The sequence below is a fragment of the Chiloscyllium plagiosum genome, chromosome 8, assembly GCF_004010195.1.
Source record: "Chiloscyllium plagiosum isolate BGI_BamShark_2017 chromosome 8, ASM401019v2, whole genome shotgun sequence".
Taxonomy (NCBI): domain Eukaryota; kingdom Metazoa; phylum Chordata; class Chondrichthyes; order Orectolobiformes; family Hemiscylliidae; genus Chiloscyllium; species Chiloscyllium plagiosum.
Genome location: NC_057717.1, coordinates 106,458,793 through 106,480,437, shown reverse-complemented (window position 1 = coordinate 106,480,437; position 21,645 = coordinate 106,458,793). Strand labels below are relative to the sequence as shown.

Sequence of the window (21,645 nt, the reverse complement as noted above, 5' to 3'; positions counted from 1 at the left end):
TCTTCAAGGTGGAGAGCTCAAGTTGGAGTATGTTCTGACTTGCCAGACATTCCATTGGTTAAAGTGTACTGATGGGCGCTCCTTCCACTTTCAGGAACACTGGGTGGCTGAGGCAGTCACCTCTTGCTTTGCCACATGGCAGCCAGCAGATTCCTGACAGTGACAGGAATTTCTGAAGGAATTTCACCACGCTGCCTTAAACATCACTCAGTAATGAGGAGAGGGGGGTGATAAATAGTTCAGAAAACCTCATTATAAAGAGAGGGCAAAGACAACTACAAAAATCTACACCTGGGTTATGAACACTGAAATCCCAGCCTTAGCCAGGATGTCATAGATAGAGAGACACTGAGAACTGCAGACGCTGGAGAGTCAGAGTCAAAAGGTGTGGCACTGGAAAAACACAGTAGGCAAGGCAGCATCCGAGTAGCAGTAGAGCTGACATTTCAGGCATAAGCTGAGAAGATGAGAGTAAGATGGTTTCAGGATGGTGTGGAACTGAACTCAGATACCACAAGGCCAAATTCCAACACTGTCCGAATAACAGCAGCATGGACACCACAGGAATCTGGTCTGATGGAAGTCGTCTGTATGGCCGATTTTGAGAAATATCCATCAATTCCCCCAAAGAATAATAGTGCTTTCATTGAGGTGTATGGTAAGAATGCTGGTTGTGGGGGAGTTCAAAATCAGACAACATTCTGATAGTTCATCACTGTCAACAATACAACATGTCAACATTTCCACCACTTTCAGTAATAAAATCCTTTTCATTGAGTAACAAATTGGGAAGCTTGTGGAAATGTTTGTATACTCAGACACTTGGTTGAGTAAAGCATAAACATTGGCTAATTCGTTGGAATGGTCTGTTTCTGTGCCATATATTCTATATGACCCTCTGTCAATGAAAAGCATTCTGAGAAAGTCTTAATGACTCGAGGTATTCCGAGATCCTGAGATAATGTGATTGACATTGTCAATCATAGGTGCTGCTCATAGGTGAATGTTACTCACACTTAGTATTCCAGGATCACAACAGAATGTTTAAATGTTTAAACAAGTGATCTTATCATTTGGATTATAAACCTGAGGTTTCAGATTGACAAAAGAAAATGGTGTATGAAAAGAAAAGAGAGAATCTCTAACTGTTAAGGTGTTTTCATCCTCTTCCATGAATAAATCATTGATCACTAAGTCATTAATTACACGTAACTGAAGTTCCCTAACAACCAAAGTTCCCGACAAGCTGAAATGATAAACAGAAGATGCTGGAGAAACTCTTGAGTTGTGGTGAACAGTCAATGGACTTGAAATGTTAAGTCTGCTTTCCCTGCATACTTGCTCCTAGAACTGCTGAGTATCTCCAGCATTGGCAGCTTGTGGGAAGAAACAGGTCGTGGCCCTCTTCAAGATTGGGGGTTTTGTAGACATTTTCAAGGAGTAGTCAGTGAAACGTGGGTCACACATAACAACAAATATCAGAGGAAATATTGCTATCCACCTTTAGACAATGGAATCGTTGAAGGTATTTGTACGACATGGAATATTAAAGCAGCTGCTGACAAAACAGAACCTTCATGCAGAATGAAACCTCCTGAGAAGCAGTTACCCGTAAAGAGATTGGCCAGTGTATATTTTACAATAATGATGAATATAGTTTCAAAAGTTGCAAACACAAATGATCAGAGCACCAAATTAAAGAAGAATTTTGCATTCATGTAATCACATACTCACCCTCAGGAGATCTCAGATTGCTTCAGAGCCAGAGAATTATTACTGATGAGCAGTTCCATTGTTTCGATTGCACATATCCTCTGGAGTGAACCACTTACAGTAAACTCACTGAGGATAGGTGTTAAATGTGGCTCCTTCAGTGCTTCCAAAGTCTTGAGAACAATGAAAATAAATGAGATTGTAGGATTCTACAAAAAGAAATGAGCAGAATCAACAGTTCAATAGTTCCAGGGGATTTGGATCAGGGATGTATGCTGACCAGAACACCAGGAATACTGAGGGAATACAGAAAGATACTGTGGGGCTGTGTACATCTCCCTGATACAGCAGTGAAGTGGATAGTGAGTAATTAGCACTGAGTGCCGCCTGCCTTTGTTTCATTGTTATTAACCTCACACTGAGGGACTACTAGATACAACAATGTTTCTAACAGTATCTTTCTATTATTTTTAGCTTTCTCTTCCCCTGAAATCCAAGTACCAACCAGCCAGGAAGGAAATCTGGTTAATATTACATGCCTTGTGTTAAATGTCTCAGGGGATCTTGAACTCAGTCTGAAGAAAGGAAATGACATATTAGTGAGTGGATCAAGCAGTACTGGGCTCACTATCTCTCATACAGTAGAAGCTCAAGCTAAGCTGGATGGACAGCAGTATATCTGTGAAGCTGAACTGAAACTTCAAGATCAGTCAATGACAAGCCCTGTTATTAAACAACAGATTGAAACCCTCCATGTCCTGTGTAAGTAGCATTACTTTCCCCACAAAAAGTCAGTGGGATTTTTTTTTCAAATGGAGACAATGAAATCCTCATCTCAACTTTCCTCTTAGTCCGAACCAATTTGAATTGGTCTCCTCACACAGGGACTGCCCTGCAGCAGCTCCTTTGTCACTGAGACCAAAGGGATACAGATCCTGGGGTCAGGACATGTGAGGACACTGTCCATTATTACCCCGGTGCATTGTGCCACAGAGTGCAATCATGGGAGTGTGTGTTCACTTCCCATGAAGCAAGGTCTACATATTAACCAGATCACTGGAATGATACTGAAGGAAGAATGGGCAATTCCACATGGACAGCAGAGGGGAAATTTAAAGTTGAGTCACAGTGAGCTATTGTAATGTGTGGGATAATAATAGGACCTGAATTATCCTGGAATAGCATCTTCAATGGAGATAATTGGACACAGTTGTGAAAAATGAATAGTTAACATTCAGCCCATGAAGATTGCAAAAAGAGTGATATATTGTCCAACACTTAAACAGAAATACTCTGTGAAGAAATGGTTCTCTTTTTTCTGGTATAATTTGCTGAGGGTAAAATAAATAAAATGTAAAAACAAAAGAAGTCACAAACTGAAAAACTCCTAGAGGTTAATCTAGCACACCCTCCAGCTGTAATGACGGATGTCTTTCCCTCCAATATTCTTGTGTAGCTCGGCTGTTCAGTAGATGCAAAATGTGTTGACATGAGCTGAATTTGAAAGTGGGTAAAGTGAGTTAATGAAGGGACAGCAGTAGAGAAATGAGGGCTCCTGGCAGTGCAGTGTGCACTTCCTGGAACACGGAACACTGAACTCTGGAACACTGAGTGCAACGAGCCCTGGTAAAGGGGGTGGGTGATAGCCCTGGTACAGTGGGTGAGTGATAGCCGTGGTACAGTGGGTGTGTGATAGCCTTGGTACAGTGGGTGGGTAAAAGTCCTGGTACAGTGGGTGGGCTGTGAGCCCTGGTACAGAGGGTGGGCTGTTAGCACCTGTACAGTGCAGGGAAACAGCCCCAGAGCAGTGCGCAGGCAGGAGTCCCAGGCAGAGACCTCCACGGGGGAGATAGTTTAGCCACTTAACTTGGAGCAGCTGAGAGAGGACGGCTGTTGGACTAGGGTCTGGTGTGGGCATGCAGATCATGTGTGGAGCCCTGTGCTGAGCTGCTGTACTGTAATGCCTATTTGAAATCTCCAACTTGCTGTAATGTCAACCCTTTCGTGTTATTGTGTTACTGTATTTTTATCTTATTTTTCAACTTGTCAGTAATGCAATTCCTTTTGTTTCTCTGCTGTGTCCAAGAACTGTCCCATGGCACTTGTACCTAAGATGTTGCCATAAGAAGGCAGACATTGTAAAAGTTTGTCACTGTTTGCTGACAGTGGCCAATTGAAGGATATTGTATTCTCACAACCGATGGCAGAGAATGTGATCTTCCTGGGACTGAGCCTCATCCCTGATTTCATCCATGAGGATATAGTTTGTGGCAAGTATGCAATCTGTGCCATGTGGATGCTCAATTCCTATTTTCCATGCAGCATCTCCATGAAGGAGGCTTTCCATTTCCTTCCAATTGAAGAGATTGCATCAGATTCATTGTCAGAGGGGTTCACCATTTCATGTGGTCGTGGAGGGAGAGGGGGAGCAGAGCCAATTTGTGGAAATGGCCTCAGTGAGCAAGGTTTTAAAAAGCTGCGTTATGAATGCAGCAAGAGGCTTTGTAAAATATTCACTGTAGGTTACCACCTGATGAAAGCGTAATGCAGCTCAGTGCTCCCAAAATGTTGACTTTAAAGACAGCAGTCCAGTTCCAGGTCACGGGCATCGTGCCCTTTGGAATTCTGTCTGATTTTTACTCACCAGCCTCCCACCACATCCCCACTTGTCAGTCCACACATGAAAGCAAGTATAAAATTCTGACCATCACCCCTCTCCAGTGTTATGAACATTTCTTAAATCAATATTAGTCCAGCCATCAACATGTCCTTTAACTTGTCTCTCCAAACTATCTTGTAGCCAGAAATCCTACATTTCCAATTCTCTCCTTCTGTAAGCCAGGTTCATCTTCTTGCCACCATCTCACAGATTCAGAGCTTGAGTTCACGTTCCTGTAATTCACTGCTCCAAAACTATATTATCACCAATTGGCAGGCACTAACACTCCATGACAGAACATTCCCAGTTATAAACAAAGTTCCAACCCACATGAATGAAAGAAAAACTGCAGGTAAGTGTGAACAGTTTTCCTGTGGGACCTCTCATTGTCAGAAGCTAACACAGACGTATTCAATGATTTTAAATGCAATGTTATGAATCACTGCGATTTTAAATTAATATCTGAGAAGTTGTGAATGATGCTGAACATTGTGCGATCATCTGCAAACATACCCACTTCTGGCCTTTTGATGGAGAGAAATGGATTGTTCTGATTCACAAAGTGAATTTAGATTATAGCAGATAAATATATTGATACATGGATTGGAGTGATCGCTAGTTATTTGAAAAAGCAATGCCTCAGAAGCATTACAAAGGTGAACACATATGTTAAATCAGCATAGAAATGGTATGCATGATGTATTAACAGACTATAATTTAATGAAACACTCACTTTGTGTCCCTTGTGAAAACGTGAAAGAAGCAAAAAAAAACTATTAAGACAAGGCCTTGTCACCACATGGGCTGCTACCTTGAACAATGCATGGTCCCCATCAGCAGCTATTCACTCTCCCAGGCTGACCTTGATCATTCTGTTTGTCTGCCCAACTGTTTTTGTCTCTGCGAGCTCCATCTCCATCTATTGGTTACTCCATTCCCCTCCCTCCCACCCTTCCTTCAGCATATACACAAACCTTTTCCTGCCAACAATCATTATTGAACAAGGGTCACTGAACCTGAAACATTAACCCTGCTTTCTCTCTACACATGCTGCCAGACCTCCTGAATTTCTCCAGCAATTTCTGATTTTGGGGCTGAGTACAATTCTGCTGCAGCTGATTGCCCACAGTACCTCCTGAATACTCTGTGTTGAGTTACCAAATCTGTTCAAAGTGTATCCCATTTAGCACAGTGATAGAGCCCACAACATGATGAGGGCTCAATGTGGAAACAGCATTTTGTCTCCACGAGGACTGTGTGGTGATCACTCCTACTGTCTTGGATAGACTAATCTGCAGCTAGTAAATTGGTAGAGATGAGGTCAAGTTTGCTTGTTCCTCTCATTGGTTTCCTCTTGACCTGCCACAGATCCAGTCTAGTGAACAGCTCAGTCAGTGGTGATGCTGCCGAGTCACTCTAGGCAATGGACATTGAAGTGTCCCACCCAGAGTACATTCTGCACCCGGCTACCCTCAGTGTTTCCTCTAAATGATGTTCAAGATGGAGGAGTACAAATTCAGAATAGGAGGGGATTATGGTCATCAGCAGGAGGTTTCCTTGTCCATGTTTGACCAAATGTCATGTCACTTTCTGGGGTCCAGATTCAATGTTGAAGCATCCCAGGACAACTTGTTGCTAACTGTATACCACTGTGCCACTGCCTCTGTCACCCATCTGCCTACTTCAGCCCTTATAGATTACCTTGACATTGTCCTCCTCACAGTTTACAATGCTTCCACATTTTGTGACATGAACACATTTTGGAATTGTCCCTTACACAACATGATCAAGACTGTTTATATTCAAACATTCAGGGTATAGTCATTACAACCCTGGGGATCTCTACTACAAGTTTACTTCCAGCCCATAAAGTATTCATTAGCTGTTACTCTCTGTTTCCCATCACTTCACCTTTTCACCTTTAGATATTGACAGCTTATCCAAAAGCTCCTCTTTATCAAATCTAAACCATTCAAAGTGATGAAATTTCCTCCTCTGTCACCATGGCCTGGGCAGCATCTACCTCTTTGGTAAAGACAGAAATAGAAAAATAGTTTACCACCTCAGCCATGCCACTTGCCCCTTTCATTGTCCCGAATCCCCCTTACACCACCCTCTTCATCAGTATTCACACTGGAAAAAGACAATGTGGTCAAGGAGAATACTGAGATACAGGCTACGAGACCAGATGGGATTGAGGTTCACAAGGAGGAGGTGCTAGCAATTCTGGAAAGTGTGAAAATAGATAAGACCCCTGGGCCAGATGGGGTTTATCCTAGGATTCTCTGGGAAGCCAAGCAGGATACTGCAGACCCTTTGGCATTGATCTTTATGTTGGCATTGTCTACAGGAATAGTGCCAGAAGTCTGGAGGATAGCAAATGTCCCCTTGTTCAAGAAGGGGAGAAGAGACAACTCACATAATTATCCTGGGCCAGATGGGGTTTATCCTAGGATTCTCTGGGAAGCCAAGCAGGAGATTGCAGACCCTTTGGCATTGATCTTTATGTTGGCATTGTCTACAGGAATAGTGCCAGAGACTGGAAGATAGCAAATGTTGTCCCCTTGTTCAAGAAGGGGAGTAGAGACAACTCACATAATTATAGACCAGTGAACTTTACTTTGCTTGTGTTGGAAAGGGCTCAAACAGATAGGATTTATAATTATCTAGAAGGGAATAAGCTGATTAGCAATAGTCGATATAGTTTTGTGAAGGGTAGGTCGTGCCTAACAAACCTTATTGAGTACTTTGAGAAGGTAACCAAACAGATGGATGAGGGTAAAATGATTGATGTGTGTACATGGATTTCAATAAGGCATTTGATAAGATTCCCCACAGTAGACTTTGCAGAAAATATGGAGGTATAGGGATTGAGGGCGATTTAGGGGCATGGATGAGAGATTGGTGAGCTGAAAGAAGACAGAGGGTGGTAGTTGATGGGAAATATTCATCCTGGAGTTCAGTTACTACTGGTACATCGCAAGGATCTGTTTCGGGGCCACTGCTGTTTTGTCATTTTTATAAAAGACATGGATGAGGGCACAGAAGGATGGATTAATAAATTTGCAGATGACCTAAGGTTGGTGGTGTTGTGGATAGTGCGGAAGGATGTTGCAGGTTACAGAGGAACATAGATAAACTACAGAGCTGGGCTGAGAGGTGGCAAATGGAGTTTAATGCAGAAAATTGTGAGGTGAGTCACTTTGGAAGGAGTAACTGGAATGCAGAGTGCTGGGCTAATGGTAAGATTCTTGGTAGTGGAGATGAGCAGAGATATCTCGGTGTTCATGTACATAGATCCCTGAAAGTTGCCACCCAGGTTGATAGGGTTGTTAAGAAAGGCATACAGTGTGTTAGCTTTTATTGGTAGAGGGAGAGAGTTTCAGAGCCATGAGGTCATGTTGCAGCTGTACAAAACTCTGGTATGGCGCATTTAGAGTATTATGTACAGTTCTGGTCACTGCATTGTCGGAAAAATGTGGAAGCCTTGTAAAGGATCCAGAGGAGATTTACTGAGATGTTACCTGGTATGGAGGGAAGGCCTTTTTCCTAGGATGGTGATGGCTAGCACGAGGGGACATAACTTTAAATTGAGGGGTGATAGATATAGGACAAATGTCAGAGGTACGCAGAGAGTAGTAAGGATGTGGAACACCCTGCCAACCTTTAGGGCATTTAAATGGTCAGTGGATAAACATATGGATGAAAATGGAATAATGTAGGCTAGATTGGCTTCAGATTGGTTTCACAGGTCGGCACAACATCAAGGGTCGAAGGGCCTGTTCTGCGCTATAATGTTCTGTGTTTTTATTGTAGATGTGTCTGTCAGTGATATCCAGATTTTCTTTATGTTAACTGTCAGTCCACATAATCTGTTTCTCATTTTGCTTTTTAACATCACTTCTGAACCTTCTGTATTGTACTTGGTTCTCAACTGTAATTACTACCTGACACATGTCATAAACAGGGAGAAAGTGAGGACTGCAGATGCTGGAGATCAGAGCTGAAAATGTGTTGCTGGAAAAGAAAGCGCAGCAGGTCAGGCAGCATCCAAGGAGCAGGAGAATCGATGTTTTGGGCATAAGCCCTGCCTGAAGAAGGCCATTTCTTCAGACCAGACCATTTCTTCTCTGAAGACAGCTCATTGTTCAGCCATTGATTTTCCCGTGAGCCTTTGGTTGTCGTTCACTTGATCCTGCTGTGTTCTTGCCCTACTGAAGGCCACTCTCCCCCAGTTGAATATTCATACTCTGGATTGACCAATGTCATTTTCTGCCATTGTACTGATGATACGATGATCACTGAGCCCTCAATGTTCTCCCACTGACACTTGCTCCATTTGGCCCATTCCCATGACCAGGTTGAGCGGTGCTTCCTTTCTTATCGGTCTGGACACTTACGGCTGGAGAAAATTCTCCTGAACACAGCCTAGGAATGCTTTCCCTTTTTATATTACCACTATCTCAGGCAATGTCCCAGTATTTAAAAAGCCTATTATAATTATCCTATGAGGGGAACCCCTCAGTAAAATTTATTTGCCTTTTTTTCCCTCAATTAATCAGGATCCAAACAGAAACCTAAAATAAATTGGAAATTTCTCAAAAGCAGCACTCAGAATGTTACATTTTTCACAGAATTCAGGGCAGGTTATTCCTCCTTTTATCCTGTGTTTTACTTTGCCTGGTTCTGTTTGATACAGACACTGGGTTTTAAAATAGAAACCAATTTTATTCTAAATATTAAAATCTGGAGAGCACCAGAAAGAATGAGCAGAAGAATTGGAAGAATATTTGAACTTTGAGTTGTTCAGTATCATAATTTAATTTTTGATTGGAATGAACTTTACAGATGCACCAGTAAAAGCAGAGATCTTTAAAGCTCAAGAAAACTGGATTGAAGGGGAATCACAGAATTTAACATGTCATGGGCAAGGGAACCCAGATCCCCAGAGGTTCTGGATCAAAGATGGGAAAATGGAAAGCAGAGAAATACTCTACATCCCATCTGTTCAAATGCAGCATGGGGGACTGTACGTGTGCATGGTCAAAAATGAGCACTGATCGAAAACCTCATCTCTAAATGTAACTATTTTGTGTGATGTCAGATTCTAGGAAATTGAATCTTTGAATCTCCCTATATTCCGAGCACCGTGAACATTGTGTGATATTCTTAGACCATGAGTTCCAGTAGTTGTAATGCTGAATTAATATTTACACAATGACTGCATTTCACTGTGAACATACCTCATAATAACAGATGACTGTAAGTATGTCCCAGGCTATAACACAACTGCAGAGATTCACCTGTTCTGAAATGACTGTTGGAAGATAGATGACAGCACGGTATGTGGGAGGTTTGGACATCCTGTTAATTGAAGCCGTGTTGGAGAGCTGTATCAGTGATCCTGTCTGCCTGCCTATTTTCATCTTTTTCTTCTCTCTTCCAGATAAACCACGAGACACAATCATGACCATATCGGTAAATGACAAAACCATATCAGGAAATAACACACCCATGTCAAGCATTCCAGTAGAAGTTACTAAAGGTGATGAAATTACAATAAGCTGTAAGTCCAATGGAAGACCCTCACCTACATTAGAGTGGGTAAACCCCAGTAATGGCAGCAACATTGTGATTGGTCCCTCTGGGTTTCTGCACATTCCGTACGTAACCTCAGAGCATCAAGGAATTTATAAATGTAGAGCTACCAATCAATATGGAATTGATGAGAAGGAAGTGGACCTCAGGGTCAAAGGTCAGAATCTAATATTTCTATTGTCATTACTAGTTTGGGCTCCTGTTTTACTGCACCCTTCCTGACAATGGGACAAATGGATAAACTGTTGCCTGCCTCTAACAATGCTGCTCTGTAACTGGCCTTTGGTACATTGGGTATGGGTGGTTCAGAGTGAGACTCTCTTGCATGTGTTCCTCTTTGTGTGTAGAAGCGCCATCCTCCTGCTCTGTGTTTGCCCCACCTGCCTGGGGAATAACTCCAAGGTAGGAGGAGTGGGACACTTCATGGCTGTGAATCCACACATTGTGACTCCATGGAGCAGAGTTTTGGCAGATCAGTGAGTGCAGCACATGTCTCTGGGCTTCACTTCTCATTGTGATGGGAGCAACAGGGAAAAGCAGTGAAAAAGTACAAGCTGGAGGTACTGCAAACACAGCAGCTCAAATCAGTGTCTTGGGGAAAATACAAATGAATATTAGGGTTGGAAACTTAAAAAGAAAGACAGGATTCCAGTAAAAGGCCATCCCTGTAACTATTATCAATGCTGGGGCTATTCCTGCAGTCAGGAGTATTATTCATGTTAACAATCCATGTTGGTTCAAACTATGGACAGCGAGAGGAGTTTCTAGTTTGGGAGACTTGTTTGAGGGGGAGGTTATAATGTCTTTTGAGCAACTGAGCCGCAAACACGGGTTGCCCAGCAGAAACCTTTTCCGTTTTTTTCCGGTTATGGATTTCATCCAGAAGAAGACTACACTTCTCACTAAGCCCTATAAGCCCAATACAGAGAGGTTGTTGCTACGTTTCACAAGCACCCTTTCAGTTAGTGCTCTCTATCGCCTGTTGGGTGGCAGGGCCTGGCAGGATATGTGAGGTCTGGGAGCAAGAGCTGGGAGTGGAGATCTCTTCTGAAACATGGGAGAACAGACGGGAGAATACTCGAAAGATCTCAGTCTGTAATAGACATGCGCTATGCAGTTAAAAGTTCTGCACAGGGCTCATCTGGCACCAGACCACCTGGCAAAGTTTAAAAAAGGGGCATCTTCAGTGTGCCCCAAATGTAAAATAAGTACTCTTACCCACTGCTTCTGGACATGCCACAGGCTCTGTGTTTATTGGAGCGCTGTGGCGGGAGAGATAGGGAGGGTATTGAGGACTGAAGTCAAAGTAGACCCGAAATCTCTCCTCTTAGGTCTACCGAATTTACCATCTTTAGACGGGCATGGGAAGAAACTATTTAATATTCTTACATACTGTGCATGGAAGAATATTCTGATGAATTGGGTGTCAGAGAACCCGCAGGGCTTGGTGGGACGGCAGAAATTAATTATGGAGCACATTCCCTTGGACCTTTTCACAAACATGGTGCACTACACAACAGACCATTTTTATAAGGCATGGCAGCCTACTTGAGTTATCTGGATATAGATTTGTCAGTTATCTTAACTAGGGTGTTTGTTTAACCAGGATGATTAGATTTGTCAAGCCCTGGGCCCTGGAGGAGGTCTCCCGAGTTAATATGGGTATATATACAATGCTCCCGTTCCTGTTTGGGAGCCTTGCGCTGAGCATAGCTGTTCTGTATTTTGTGTTTGTTTTGTATTTTTTTTAGTTTTCTTTCTTTTTTTGGTGTTGCTTTGCACAGTGTTAGGGTTTGCTTTGTATTATAGAGTAGGTTAGTAGTTAGTAGATAGTAGTTGTATTGTAATTTGTATTTTTTTTTTCTTTATTATACTGATATTTGTGATTTTTTTTTCAATAATTTTATATGTTTGTAAAATTAAAAAAAATTGTTAATAAATATATTTACAAAAAAAACATGATAATCATGCTAATAGCAATGTAAGAGACAGGAAATAATTATGATTGCTGGAAATTCTGAACCATCTTAAAAAGAAATCTTGATATCAAATGTATGGAACATTACATTAAATCTACTTATCCGTGTGCAATTCCTGCAGAATGTAAACAGGTATAGACAGTGAGTTGAGGGCAGACTGCCAAGGAGTGGGGTGTGATGTGGGAAGAATGAAAGAAGGTGAAGAATACAAGCAGGAAAACAGCCATGAAAGAGCTGAATAAAGCACACGGGACATTCCATTGGAAAATACCCTTTGTTTATAATCCACAGATTTCAGAAATATTCAGGCATTTTGCAATTAATTATTTCCCACACTGTTGATTATTTGATTTCTGTTTTTTCAATGTTTTCATAGATTTCATATGGATAATACTAGTGATTGCAGGAGCAGCAATACTATTGATAATAGTTCCAGTGTTGACCTTGTACTGCAAGTGGAGATCCCAGAAAAGAAGACAGTATAAATTAAACAAAAGAAAACCCAATTCACAGAAGCCCAGTGGGAATGATCATCAGGAAGATGTTCCTTTGGAGGAACTTGATCCATAACAATTACAAACTAATATGATACATGTTCTGATAGATATATTATATGTTCTGATATATATGATGTATGTTCTGCAAACACAGCAGCTTGATCAGTGTCTCAGGGAAAATGCTGGAACCTATTTAAAAGATGAAAGAAAATCATCATATGATGAGGAATCCTTCTGTCAACAACAAGAACATGCATTTTCTCGAACCTTTAATGTAATAGATATCCCAAGGTGCTTTGCAGAAACCATAAGACCACAAGATAGAGGATCAGAATTAGGCCACTTGGCCATTAAGTCTGCTGCACCAGTCGATCATGGCTGATGTTTCTCAACCCCATTCTCCTGCCTTCTCCCCATAATCTTTGATTCCCTTACTAATCTGTCTTAAATATGCTCAATGACTTGGTCTCCACAGCCATCTGTGGCAATGAGTTCCACAGATTAATTACCCTCTGGGTGAAGGAATTCCTTCCCATCTCAGTTTGAAAAGGTCATCCCTTCACTCTGAGGCTTGATCTCTGGTCCTAGTCTCTCCTACTAGTGGAAACATCGCCTCAATGTCCACTCTATCCAGCCCCCTCAGTATTCTGTAAGTTTCAATCAGATTCCACCTCCCTCCCCCCCATCTTTCTGAACACTGTCCAGTACAGATCAAGGGTACTCAACTGCTCCTCATATGACAATCCCTTCTTCTGGGATCATACTTGTAAGACTCTTATGGACTCCTCCAATTCCTTAAATATGGGGCCCAAAACTGTTCACTATATTCCAAATGTGGTCTGACCAGAGCCATATAGATCATTAGCAGGACATCCCTGCTCTTGTATCCTCACTCTCTTGAAATGAATGTTAACATTGCATTTGCATCCAAATTGCCAACTGAACCTGCATGCTAAACTTAGGGGAATCATGAATTAGGATTCCCAAGTTCCTTTGTGCTTCGGATTTCAGAAGCCTTTACCAATTTGGAAAATACTCAACCCCTCTCCTCTCTACTGAACTGCATAACTTCACACTTTCCCACACTGTATTCCATCTGTCATTTTATTACCCACTCTCCAAGCCTGTCCAAGTCCTTCTGCAGCCTCCCTGCATCCTCAGCACAACCTGTACCTTCACCTAGGAAGCAATGATGAACAACATGTAAACACTATTAGGGAGTTGGATTTCAAACTAGAGACAGATGAACCTTGGTTAATTCTGTGATATTGTTTTAAGGTCAGAAAGTCAATGTGGAACAGTAATGTAAAGATCTCAGTTTTACAGTAACATCTGATCACTGTAGAATGTCTGCAAGAACCCCTGTTATATTAATAGGTAAAATACTCATAGTCATAGAGTCATAGAGATATACAGCACGGAAACAGACCCTTTGGTCCAACTCGTCCATGCTGACCAGCTATCCCAACCCAATCTAGAGTCTTGTATTTATGAAAAGCACTTCAAATACATGAAGGAAAATAGTATAGTTTTAATCTCAGAACAGAAAGTTTTAAGGTTTAGTTCAGAAGAACCAGCCACCTCTGCCACTGTGCTATGTAGAGCTTTCAAACCAGGAGACTTTGCATACAATTCTTCAAGTTGGAACTGAAAATGTTTTGGCAATTTAATTTAGATAAATGCAAGGTGCTGCATTTTGGGAAAGCAAATCTTAGCAGTACTTATACACTTAATGGTAGGGTCCTAGGGAGTGTTGCTGAACAAAGAGACCTTGGAGTGCAGGTTCATAGCTCCTTGAAAGTGGAGTCGCAGGTAGATAGGATAGTGAAGGCGGCGTTTGGTATGTTTTCCTTTATTGGTCAGAGTATTGAGTACAGGAGTTGGGAGGTCATGTTGCAGAAAATTATGAGGGGCATGGATAGGATAAATAGACAAAGTCTTTTCCCTGGGGTCGAGGAGTCCAGAACTAGAGGGCATAGGTTTAGGATGAGAGGGGAAAGATATAAAAGAGACCTATGGGGCAACTTTTTTATGCAGAGGGTGGTACGTGTATGGAATGAGCTGCCAGAGGAAGTGGTGGAGGCTGGTACAATTACAACATTTAAAAGGCATTTATTCTCTTATTAAAGAACATTTGGTGCTGCATTTTGGGAAAGCAAATCTTAGCAGGTCTTACACACTTAATGGTAGGGTCCTAGGGAGTGTTGCTGAACAAAGAGACCTTGGAGTGCAGGTTCATAGCTCCTTGAAAGTGGAGTCGCAGGTAGACAGGATAGTGAAGAAGGCATTTGATATGCTTTCCTTTATTGGTCAGAGTATTGAGTACAGGAGTTGGGAGGTCATGTTGCAGCTGTACAGGACATTGGTTAGGCCACTGTTGTAATATTGTGTGTAATTCTGGTCTCCTTACTATCAGAAAGGTGTTGTGAATCTTGAAAGGGTTCAGAAAAGATTTACAAGGATGTTGCCAGGGTTGGAGGATTTGAGCTATAGGGAGAGGCTGAATAGGCTGGGGCTGTTTTCCTGGAGTGTCAGAGGCTGAGGGGTGACTTTATAGAGGTTGATAAAATATGAGGTGCATGGATAGGATAAATAGACAAGGTCTTTTCCCTGGGGTGGGGGAGTCTAAAACTCAAGAGCATAGGTTTCAGGTGAGGGGAAAGATATAAAAGAGACTTAAGGGGCAACGTTTTCACGCAGAGGGTGGTACATGTATGGAATGAGCTGCCAGAGGAAGTGATGGAGACTGGTACAATTGCAACATTTAAGAGGCATTTGGATGGGTATATGAACAGGAAGGGTTTGGAGGGATATGGGCCGGGTGCTGGCAGGTGGGACTAGATTGGGTTGGGACATCTGGTTGGCATGGACGGGTTGGACTGAAGGGTCTGTTTCCGTGCTGTACATCTCTATGACATCAGAATTGTGAGAGGTTCACAGCAGCAGATTCGGAATGGAATTGGAAACAAATATTCTCAACAGTCTAAGGAGAATAAATTGGAAAGTCAGTTAAGTAAGACTTCAAGAACTGAGATAGTTATGATATTTTTCTGGAACTGAGTCAGTTATATTTGTTCTTTTCTTCTTTTCTGCAATAAATTTATGCTCTTATTAAAGAACATCTGGAGCCTCATGTAAATATGTTTCAGAGACTAACCTTCATGTTGAATAGCTAGAAAATTAAACATTTGATCTATGAAGACAGGTTTCATTCTATATTATGACTTATCCTATAATTCCATCAGCAGGGATCTTCACAAAATTATGAAAAATAATTTGCTACTGAGCCTTAGAATGAGATATTAGGAAAGCTGATCAATGCTTATTCAAGAAGTAGGTTTTAGGAAACGCTTAAAAGATACAATTATTCGGAATATTGGGAAGGCCAAAGGCATTATCTTTAGTCCCTGCTACAAACTATGACCACAAACCATTTCCATTTGTTTTACTGGAAACTGCAGCTTTGAGCCTGAATGTTCACTGAGTCCAAATGCTCCAAACCATCTAAAAATGTTGGGGCAAGAGCCACTTCTAGGATTTCTGCCCCCTATTCCCAGCATCCCAATTTTTGTGGTCATGGAGTAAGATGCAGGTAGCAAGTCTGAACTTTGCCTCCCAACTTGGTTGACTCTGCGAAGGGCTTGCCATTTCCTAAACCCCTTGCAATTTGTGGGGAATTAGCCAGCTTCACTATGACTCATTGTTCATGGTGCTCAGAAGACTCATGTACCAGAGAACCTTCTGTTCAAAAGTTCTTTCCCACTTAATGGAAAGGTCTGAGGGAGTGTTGCTGAACAAAGAGACCTCGGAGTGCAGGTTCCTAGTTCTTTGAAAGTGGAGTCACAGACAAATAGCATAGTGAAGAAAGTGTTTTGTATGCTTTCCTTTATTGGTCAGCGCATTAAGTATGGCAGTTGGGAGGTCACATTGCTGCTGTATAGGACATTGGTTCAGCCACCCTTGGAATATTGTGTGCAATTCTGCTCTCTCTCCTGTAGGAAGGATGTTGTGAAACTTGAAAGGGTTCAGAAAAAACTTACAAGGATGTTGCCAAGTTTATGGGTTTGAGCTATAAGGAGAGGCTGAATAGGCTATGGCTATTATCCCTGGAGCATCAGAGGCTGAGGGGTGACCTTATAGAGGTTTATAAAATTAGGTCTTTTCCCTGGGGTGGGGGAGTCCAAAACTAGAGAGCATAGTTTTAGGGCAAGAGGGGAAAAAATTAAAAGGACCTAAGGGGCAACTTTTTCATGCACAGTGTGGTGCGGGTTTGAAATGAGCTGTCAGAGGAAGTGGTGGAGGTTGCTACAATTACAGTATTTAAAAGGCATCTGGATGGGTATATGAATAGGAAGAGTTTAGAGGAATATGGGCCAAGTGCATATGGTCAGCATGGATGAGTTGGACTGAAGTGTCTGTTTCCGTGCTGTACATCTCTCTGACTCTATGCATTGAGGCAAGTCATGCCTCCATTCAACTCCATGGTCCTTTATAGCTCCATGACAAGTTCAGACAGATAGAGTCATAGAGCCATACAGTGATAAAGTCAAACAACACAGAAACAGTCGATGCCAGCCCATTGTCACATCCACCCCCATGGTCACTTATAGCTCCTATGTCAATGCAATGCCAACTCATCCACACTACCCGTACCTATCATACCAAAGCAAAACTCTGCCATCCCCATATACCAACTGCTTACTAATTCATTGATGAGACTGAGCTTTCAGCCAAGCAGACATCCAGTATGAAGACATCCAGTACTTTATAAAATATTCTTAAAATTGTCCTGATATTTCATGCTTACCTAAAATCCCAGACTGATTTAAGGATATTCTCAGTGGGGATTCAGTTTTGACAATTCGGAGAGAATGGTTGACTTTGTTTGATTGACATTGTCAAGTGATTACAACAAATTTTTCTTTCTGGATCTTTGTCATCAATATCTCAATGTTTATTTGCACAAGATTAAGAAGCTTGTATTATCAATACTTCCATGGACCTTTAGATTGATTTGATGCATGTATAGGATTTGTCGGAATATATTTCAATTTCAAAAGAGAATTTGTGAATGTATGTTTTATTTCTGAGCACTACTTTACCACGCATGCCACTGTTACTATAGGGTCATTAGTTTTCAATATGGTGTATTCTATGTGAATGTACATGGAAGGGCCATCAGTTGGCTGGAAGAGATCATTGGGATTGATGATGGACAGGAGTTGGTGAGTTGGCATGGATGTGGTCCTCGTGTTGAGTTAGGGTGTGTGTTAATGTGGATGTATAAGGGGAGTAGGGGTGTTACGCATTATAAACGGTGAAGTAGTGTGAAAATGAAGGGCGAGAGGGCCCAACAGCCTTTAATATAACAGGGACAAAGTGCCAGAAAACTAAGGCAGGTCTTTTGAGGAGGCCAGCGATACCCTGATCCTGTGACTGAATACAAAACAACACTGGGCCAACTTGGCACTTTGCCATCCATGTGGCTGCCTCTGATCAGCTTCTGGAAGCAGTGAGCTGCTTGTTGCCCTATGCCACAATTATTACCCATCCCCAGGGTGAAAGTGCCACTGATCTTGGGCCTTTCTACTGAGGCTGGTTGCGAAATTTCCCGACCTGAGTTACTGCTTTGGTACCGAAGTATATGGATCCGAGTGCCATACACTGTATAACCCAAGCTGCACTTCCATCCACGTACTGACATCACAAAGCTGATTTTTTCTCCTTTATAATATTGTCAGACTCTGAACCTGCCTAAGCTCACGTGTTGCTGAAACCTTCATCAATGCCTTCTTTACTTCGACACTTTACTACTCCACTGCACTTATGGCTGGCCTCCCATACTCATCTGTTAACAACCTGATGCCAGTCTCTGCATTACTCTTGGCAAGTCCTGCTCGCTGATCATCCCTGTGTTCACTAACCGACATTTGTTCCTGGTTAGGCAATGTCTTCACTTTTAAAATTATCATTCAGGTTCTCCAATCTGTTCATGAGCTCACTCGTTCAGATCTCTGTAATCTCCTGCAGTCCTATAACCCTCTGAGATATTTATACTCCTCTAATTCTAGCCTCATGAACATCTCCAACATTAATTGTTGCACCATTTATGCCCATGTGATCAGTTGCTAGGGCCTAAATTCTGGATTTCTCTTCCTGAACCTCTCCAACGTCCTGTCCTTCTTTAAGATTCTTTTTTTTAAATGACTTCTCTGACAAAGCTTTTGCCCATCCAAACTAGCATCACTAAGCAAAAGCAGAATTTACTGGAGAAACTCATCAGACCTGGCAGTATCTGTGAGTCCAGTGACACTTCTTCATAGCTGTCATATATATGTTGAAGACAGGGGATAAAGGAAAAGCAATGAGCAGATAAGTGGAAACAGAGTTCAGACAGAGAGAAAGATAATTCGGCAGACAAACTGATGGATGTTAGTAAGCTTGGGAAGGAGAAAAACTGATAATGGGTCCATAAGTAGGTGAAAATGTGCTGTCATGACAGGGTCTGAGGTGTGGGGGTGAGTAAAGGAAATGGAACGACGTGTCCAGGTTCTAAAATTATTGAACTTAATATTGAGTCCTGGAGGCTGCAGGGAGCCCGTGCAGAAAATAAGGTGCTGGTCCTCGCTGGAGCACTGCAGTAATCCCGAGAGAGAGATATTTGCCAGGGATCACAGGTTGAATTGTTGCGTGTTAGAGTACAGGGAACAGAGTTTGGATGAATTAGTGTGTGTTAGGGTATGGAGAAAAAACGTTGGATGAAATTAACTTCACAGAGGGTGCAGTTTATGAAACTGGCAATGAACCTGGTTGAAATGGGTGGATTTTCAGGGGAAAGGTGAGTTTCAAGGTTACAAATACAGGGATATGGGTTGCACCAGCAGATGGGTTGAAGCAGGGCTGCGACATGCAATGTTATGGTGGTGCAAGTGGCTGGACTGAGCGTTGGAAACATAATTGGGGTCCGAAATTCAACACAGGCTCATAGAGGAGGTCAATGTCAAAGACAGATTTGTTCAGCTCCAAGTGTGGACTGCAAGGGGAATAGAGTTGGTGGAGGGAGTGAGTGAGGACTGCAGATGATGGAGACTCAGCGTCGAAAAATATGGTGCTGGAAAAGCACAGCAGGTCAGGCAGCAACTGAGGGGCAGGAGAGTCGATGTTTCAGGTGTCAGCCCTTCATCAGGAAAGTGGAGGGGGTAGCAGGCTGAGAAATAAATAAGGGAGTGGGGGCAGGGCTGGGGGGAAAGTAGCTGTGTTGATGATAGGTGGGTGCAGATGGAGGGTAATAGTGATGGGTCAGGGGGGACGATGGAGGTGGGAAGAAAGATGGACAGAATGAAGATCGTGGCAGGGGCTTACAACAACATTTTCACATGATTAGTTGCAGGACATTCCTGCTCATCCCATACTGAATATCAGACAATTAATATGATAAATCGGAGGCAGTGGAGAACAAGAGGAGAAAGGAATCAATGATCTAATGCTGTATGAGGGGTACTCAATGAAGGTATGTGATGTTGGGAGAATGAAGGAAGGGAAAGAATACAGTCTGAAGTACAGTTAGTGGAGAGTCCATGAACACTATTTATTTATTCTTTCATAGGATGATATCATTTGTGGCCGGGCCTGCATTTGCTGCCCATCCTTTGAGGATTACCCATGGAAATGCAGCCTTGAACCAATGCAGCCTATCTGATAAATATGATAATAATGTGAATAAACAATGGATTTTGGAAATTATCAGGAGTTTCATTATCAACATGTTGCTTTGCAACAAACTAATGATTTGGTTTTTCATTAATGTCTTCACAGATGAAACACGGAAATGGAATTTAATCATCATAATTTCCATAGTCATCGTGTTGGTGGTGCTAATAATACTCAGCTCTCATTTCTGCACTGCCCATGGGCAGCTTTGCAAAGGAAATCAACCTGATATCGCTCTGGGAAATACCAGTGATAATTGAATGAAAAACAATGAGGATCACTAAATTGAGGTATAAATTGATCTGGTGGTTGTTCAAGTCAAAATCACTAAAACCATCTTTTCCTTACCAAGGATTTTGACTGTGTTTTGTGTAATGTGCTACTTGCAATGCTCATTAATATAATTATAACATTTTCACATTTATTTTGGAAGATATTCTAGATACTGGAGAACACATTATGAAACCTTTATTTTGAAAGTCATACCTTATGAGCTCATTTTTGTATTTCTAATACTTGAGAGAAAAAATGTAAATTCCTGAAGTAAATATTGATTTATTGGCATTCGTTTATGGTGCAATTTGTAAGACTACAAGAAATTATGATGATTAAATTCCATTTGTGGGCGGCACGGTGGTACAGTGGTTAGCACTGCTGCCTCGCAGCGTCAGAGACCCGGGTCCGAAGGGCCTGTTTCCAAGTAATCTAAAAAAAAAAAAAAAAAAAAAATATTGTTTCAGTTCTGGTTGCCTCAGTATAGGAAAGATGTGGAAGCTTTATAAAGGGTGCAGAGGAGTTTTACCAGGATGCTGCCTGGACTGGAGAGCATGTCTTATGAAGAAAGGTTGAGGGAGCTAGGACTTTTCTCATTGGAGCAAAGAAGGATGAGAGATGAATTGATAGAGGTGTACAAGATGATGAGAGGTATAGATAGAGTGAATAGACCAAGAACTTTTCCGAGACTGGAAATGACTATCACGAGTGGCATAATTTTATGGTTATTGGAGGAAGGTTTAGGGGAGATGTCAGAGGTAGGTTCTTTCCACAGAGAGTGGTGAGTGTGTGGAATGCACTGCCAGCAGTGGTAGTAGATTCAGATACATTAGGCACATCTAAGCGACTCTTGGATAGGCACATGGATAATAGTGGAATGAAAGGAATGTAGGTTAGTTTGACCTTACAGTAGGATAAAAGGTTGGCACAACATTGAGGGCTGAAGGGCCTGTACTGTGCTGTACTGTTCTATGTTCTAAGCCATTCACTCCCTCGAGCCTGCTCTGCCATTCAATGGAATCACAGCTGATCCAGCAATCCTCACATCCATTTTCCTGTGCTTTCCCCTTAATTCTTGATTTCCCTACTGACCAAGAATCTATCTATCTCAGCCTTGAACATATATAAAGATTCTGTACCCACAACCCTCTACAGCATGAAGTTGCAAAGACTCATAACCTCTGACAGAGGAAATTCCTCCACATCTCAATCTTAA

The 21,645-nt window shown here is 42.0% G+C and overlaps 2 protein-coding genes and 2 long non-coding RNA genes across 5 annotated transcripts in view; 2 read left to right on the top strand and 2 right to left on the bottom strand.

The window, feature by feature from the left end:
* LOC122552316 overlaps nucleotides 1–1,816 on the bottom strand; it is a 32,331-nt gene extending 30,515 nt beyond the window's left edge. Inside the window, exon 1 of the long non-coding RNA XR_006312354.1 lies at nucleotides 1,735–1,816. This is a non-coding gene — a long non-coding RNA (uncharacterized LOC122552316). The remainder of the gene's footprint in view (nucleotides 1–1,734) is intronic.
* LOC122552309 (intercellular adhesion molecule 5-like) overlaps nucleotides 1–21,645 on the top strand; it is a 78,406-nt gene that overhangs the window by 10,696 nt on the left and 46,065 nt on the right. The gene's annotated exons all lie outside the window — the stretch shown is intronic.
* LOC122552311 (intercellular adhesion molecule 5-like) lies at nucleotides 464–20,830 on the top strand. Of its 2 annotated transcripts, none has more exons than XM_043695049.1 (4): nucleotides 464–658; nucleotides 2,188–2,475; nucleotides 9,819–10,127; nucleotides 20,262–20,830. In XM_043695049.1, the coding sequence occupies exons 1-4, from the start codon at nucleotides 466–468 to the stop codon at nucleotides 20,414–20,416; spliced, it is 945 nt and encodes a 314-aa protein (XP_043550984.1). In that variant the 5' UTR covers nucleotides 464–465; the 3' UTR covers nucleotides 20,417–20,830. The 2 variants fall into 2 exon arrangements, with proteins under 2 accessions (XP_043550984.1, XP_043550983.1); XM_043695048.1 differs by lacking the exon at nucleotides 20,262–20,830 and adding an exon at nucleotides 12,326–12,890.
* The window catches only part of LOC122552314, a 31,435-nt gene continuing 25,546 nt past the window's right edge, over nucleotides 15,757–21,645 (bottom strand). The window contains exons 3-4 of the long non-coding RNA XR_006312351.1: nucleotides 18,664–18,667; nucleotides 15,757–15,767 (exon numbers count right to left, since the gene is read on the bottom strand). This is a non-coding gene — a long non-coding RNA (uncharacterized LOC122552314). The remainder of the gene's footprint in view (nucleotides 15,768–18,663; nucleotides 18,668–21,645) is intronic.

Bases quoted from the DNA above. Each gene is read 5' to 3' on its own strand.
- LOC122552311 (XM_043695048.1), top strand. From the start codon at position 466: ATGAGAGTAAGATGGTTTCAGGATGGTGTGGAACTGAACTCAGATACC. The intron at 2,476-9,818 runs GTAAGTAGCATT...TCTCTCTTCCAG, and splicing joins TGAAACCCTCCATGTCCTGT to ATAAACCACGAGACACAATC. The intron at 10,128-12,325 runs GTCAGAATCTAA...ATGTTTTCATAG, and splicing joins AGTGGACCTCAGGGTCAAAG to ATTTCATATGGATAATACTA.